Source organism: Galeopterus variegatus, unplaced genomic scaffold (assembly GCF_000696425.1).
Source record: "Galeopterus variegatus unplaced genomic scaffold, G_variegatus-3.0.2 Scaffold1953, whole genome shotgun sequence".
Taxonomy (NCBI): domain Eukaryota; kingdom Metazoa; phylum Chordata; class Mammalia; order Dermoptera; family Cynocephalidae; genus Galeopterus; species Galeopterus variegatus.
In genome coordinates, this window is record NW_007728064.1 from 154958 (window position 1) to 157500 (window position 2543).

The window sequence follows — 2543 nt, forward strand, 5'->3', positions numbered from 1 at the left end:
AAAATAAAATAACTTCAACTAGTGTTATGGTAAACGCAATCACCTTCCTCATACAGTTGTTTCCTGTAGCCACTACCAGTAAAAGCTAAGGACATAATATTAAAGCCTATTCTGCAAAGACAAGCCTACTGGGCCCCAAACTAATATGAGTAAAGCTGCTATGAACATTCATATACAAGTCCAAAGACTTGTGGACATATTATGCTTATTCTATCATTTGAATGTCCCCCCAAAACACATTGAATCTTGATCCTCACTGTAATAGTGTTAAGAGGGTGGGAAATCAGACTACGGTATTTGAAAGGTGGGGCCTTTGGGAGGTGATTGGATCATGAGGGCTATGCCCTCATTAACAGATTAATCCACTCATAGATTAATGGGCTAATGATAAGTGGGTTATCACAGGAATGGCATTTGTCACTTTATAAGGACTGGAGAAAGCATGTTAGAGCGCTCTTGCTCAGCCCTCACCATGTGACTCCCCCTATTGCCATAGGACTCTGTACAGTTGCCACCAGGAAGAAGGCCCTGACCAGATGTTCTACCTTGACCTTGGACTTCCAGTTCTCTAAAACTAAGAAATAAATTATGTTTCTTTTTACATTACCCAGTTTCAGGTATTCTGTTATAAATAATAGAAAACGGACTAATACAACTTGCTACTGCAACTACAGAACTTAATAAAATAATATGCAAACTGATGAAATATGAGTAGAGAGAGAAAGAGAGAGAGAAAGGGTTGCTACTGCTATGAAAACTAAGTTGAATATCAGAAACACTTGTTGATAGCTAAGACAAACTGCTATTGAGTCCATTATGAGCAAGACAATATAAAAGCCTGCAGGGGAAATTCATAGAAATCTAAAAAGATTCATTTTTCAGATTGTTTTACAGGTGTATTCAAGATGGTCCATTTTATTTTTGTGTGTTGTTTTTCCATTTCAAAGAAAGCAAAGCTGGCGATCTTAGATATGTTATGTGCATTGTTGGTTTATCTAACGAAATAATGGACATATGTTTTCTTTCTCTTGGGTAAAATACCTAGGAGTGGAATGGCTGGGTCACTGAACCCATTTCATTTGTCCATTCACTTGTCAGTGGGCATTTGGGTTCTTTCCAGTTTGGTGCTATCATGAATAAAGGTGCTATGAACATATACAAGTCCTGGGTGAATATCTAAGAGTTTAATGGATAGGTCTTTTTTTAGGAGACAGACAGGGTGTACATATAAAGGTTGAGCATCCTAATCCAAAAACCCAAAATCCGAAACTTTCTGAGTGCTAACATGACGCCACAATTGAAAACTTCCACACTTGACTTCATGTGACAGATCATGTATTTAATGCACAAAATTAACTTAAAATATTGCATAAAATGACATGCAGGCTATGTGTATAAGGTATACATAAAACATAATTTCGGTGTTTAGACTTGGATCCCATCCGCAAGATATCTCATTATGTACCAGATATATGTACATATGTCGTAAATGCAAATATTCCAAAATCCAAAAAAATCCAAAATCCGAAACCCTTCTGGTCCCAAGCATTTCGGAAAAGGAATACTCAACCTGTATAAAGTTTTCTCGTGAGAAAAGCCATCAAATAATTACATTCATGGAACCAACCAGAGGATGGAGAGGGACAAAACAGAACAAAGGAGAAAGCTAATCTCTAAGAAACAGAAAACCAAGGATGTGGCCAGAAAGACAAATCAGAAAAGAATAAAGCCATAGACAGGTGATGCACAGAAGTGTGGAAGGAATCTAGGATGCTGACGGCAATACGATGCGGAATGTGGGGGCTCAAGGGGACCAATGTTCACTAAAGACAACCCCGAGAAACAAATGGGTTGGTCAGGATCACCAGTTCATCCGCTGTCCTGTGGCTCTCTCGGTTTCAAAGCGGATTCCCACCATACCGTTCTCCCCCTCTGCGCCGCTAACCCTAACTAGAGACTATACACCCCAGAATGCAAAGCGCGCTCTCCGCGAACGAGCCCTGTTCTCCGCGGCCAGTTCACAGCCTACTATTCCCAGGATGCAACGGGACCCCCTTCCCACAGCTATGGAAGACTGCGAGTCCCCTGAGTGTTGGGCGGGAGAGTCAAGTCCCAGCTCACCTCGGAGCTCCGAGAGCCCTTCAGCACCTGCTTGGTGAGCGCGATCACGTCAGTACCACAGGTGTTCACCTTCTCCGTGAGAAGCCCCTTCACCGACTGACCGAATCGCGCCTGCGAATCTGGCGTCCCAGTCGCCATCACTTCAACTAACGAACGCCTCCGCACGGCGATGGCGAGTCGCCGGGGCCAAAAGAGGCAAAGCGGAAGGAAAAGAGGAAGTGTCTCCTTTCCTACCTTCGGAAAAGGAGGGGACGCATGCGCCCAGCGGAGCTTCCCCTGTGCTAAAATTGAAATTCATTTAAAGTACTTCACTGATATCCAGAAGAAGACAGAGCCCTGGCAAACATCTCTGGAAGGGATAGAGGACAATTCGAGTAAATCTACTATGGTTTACAATCAGAAGGCCTGGGTTACATTCTCAA

General features: G+C 42.7%; 1 protein-coding gene across 1 annotated transcript in view; it reads right to left on the reverse strand.

Moving 5' to 3' along the window:
* LOC103596171 (chromosome unknown open reading frame, human C10orf32) overlaps positions 1 to 2269 on the reverse strand; it is a 10053-nt gene extending 7784 nt beyond the window's left edge. The window contains exon 1 of the mRNA XM_008579745.1: positions 2122 to 2269. Within this exon, the coding sequence (XP_008577967.1) occupies positions 2122 to 2259 (138 nt within the window). The 5' untranslated portion in view covers positions 2260 to 2269. The remainder of the gene's footprint in view (positions 1 to 2121) is intronic.
* Between the last annotated feature and the right edge of the window lie 274 nt (positions 2270 to 2543).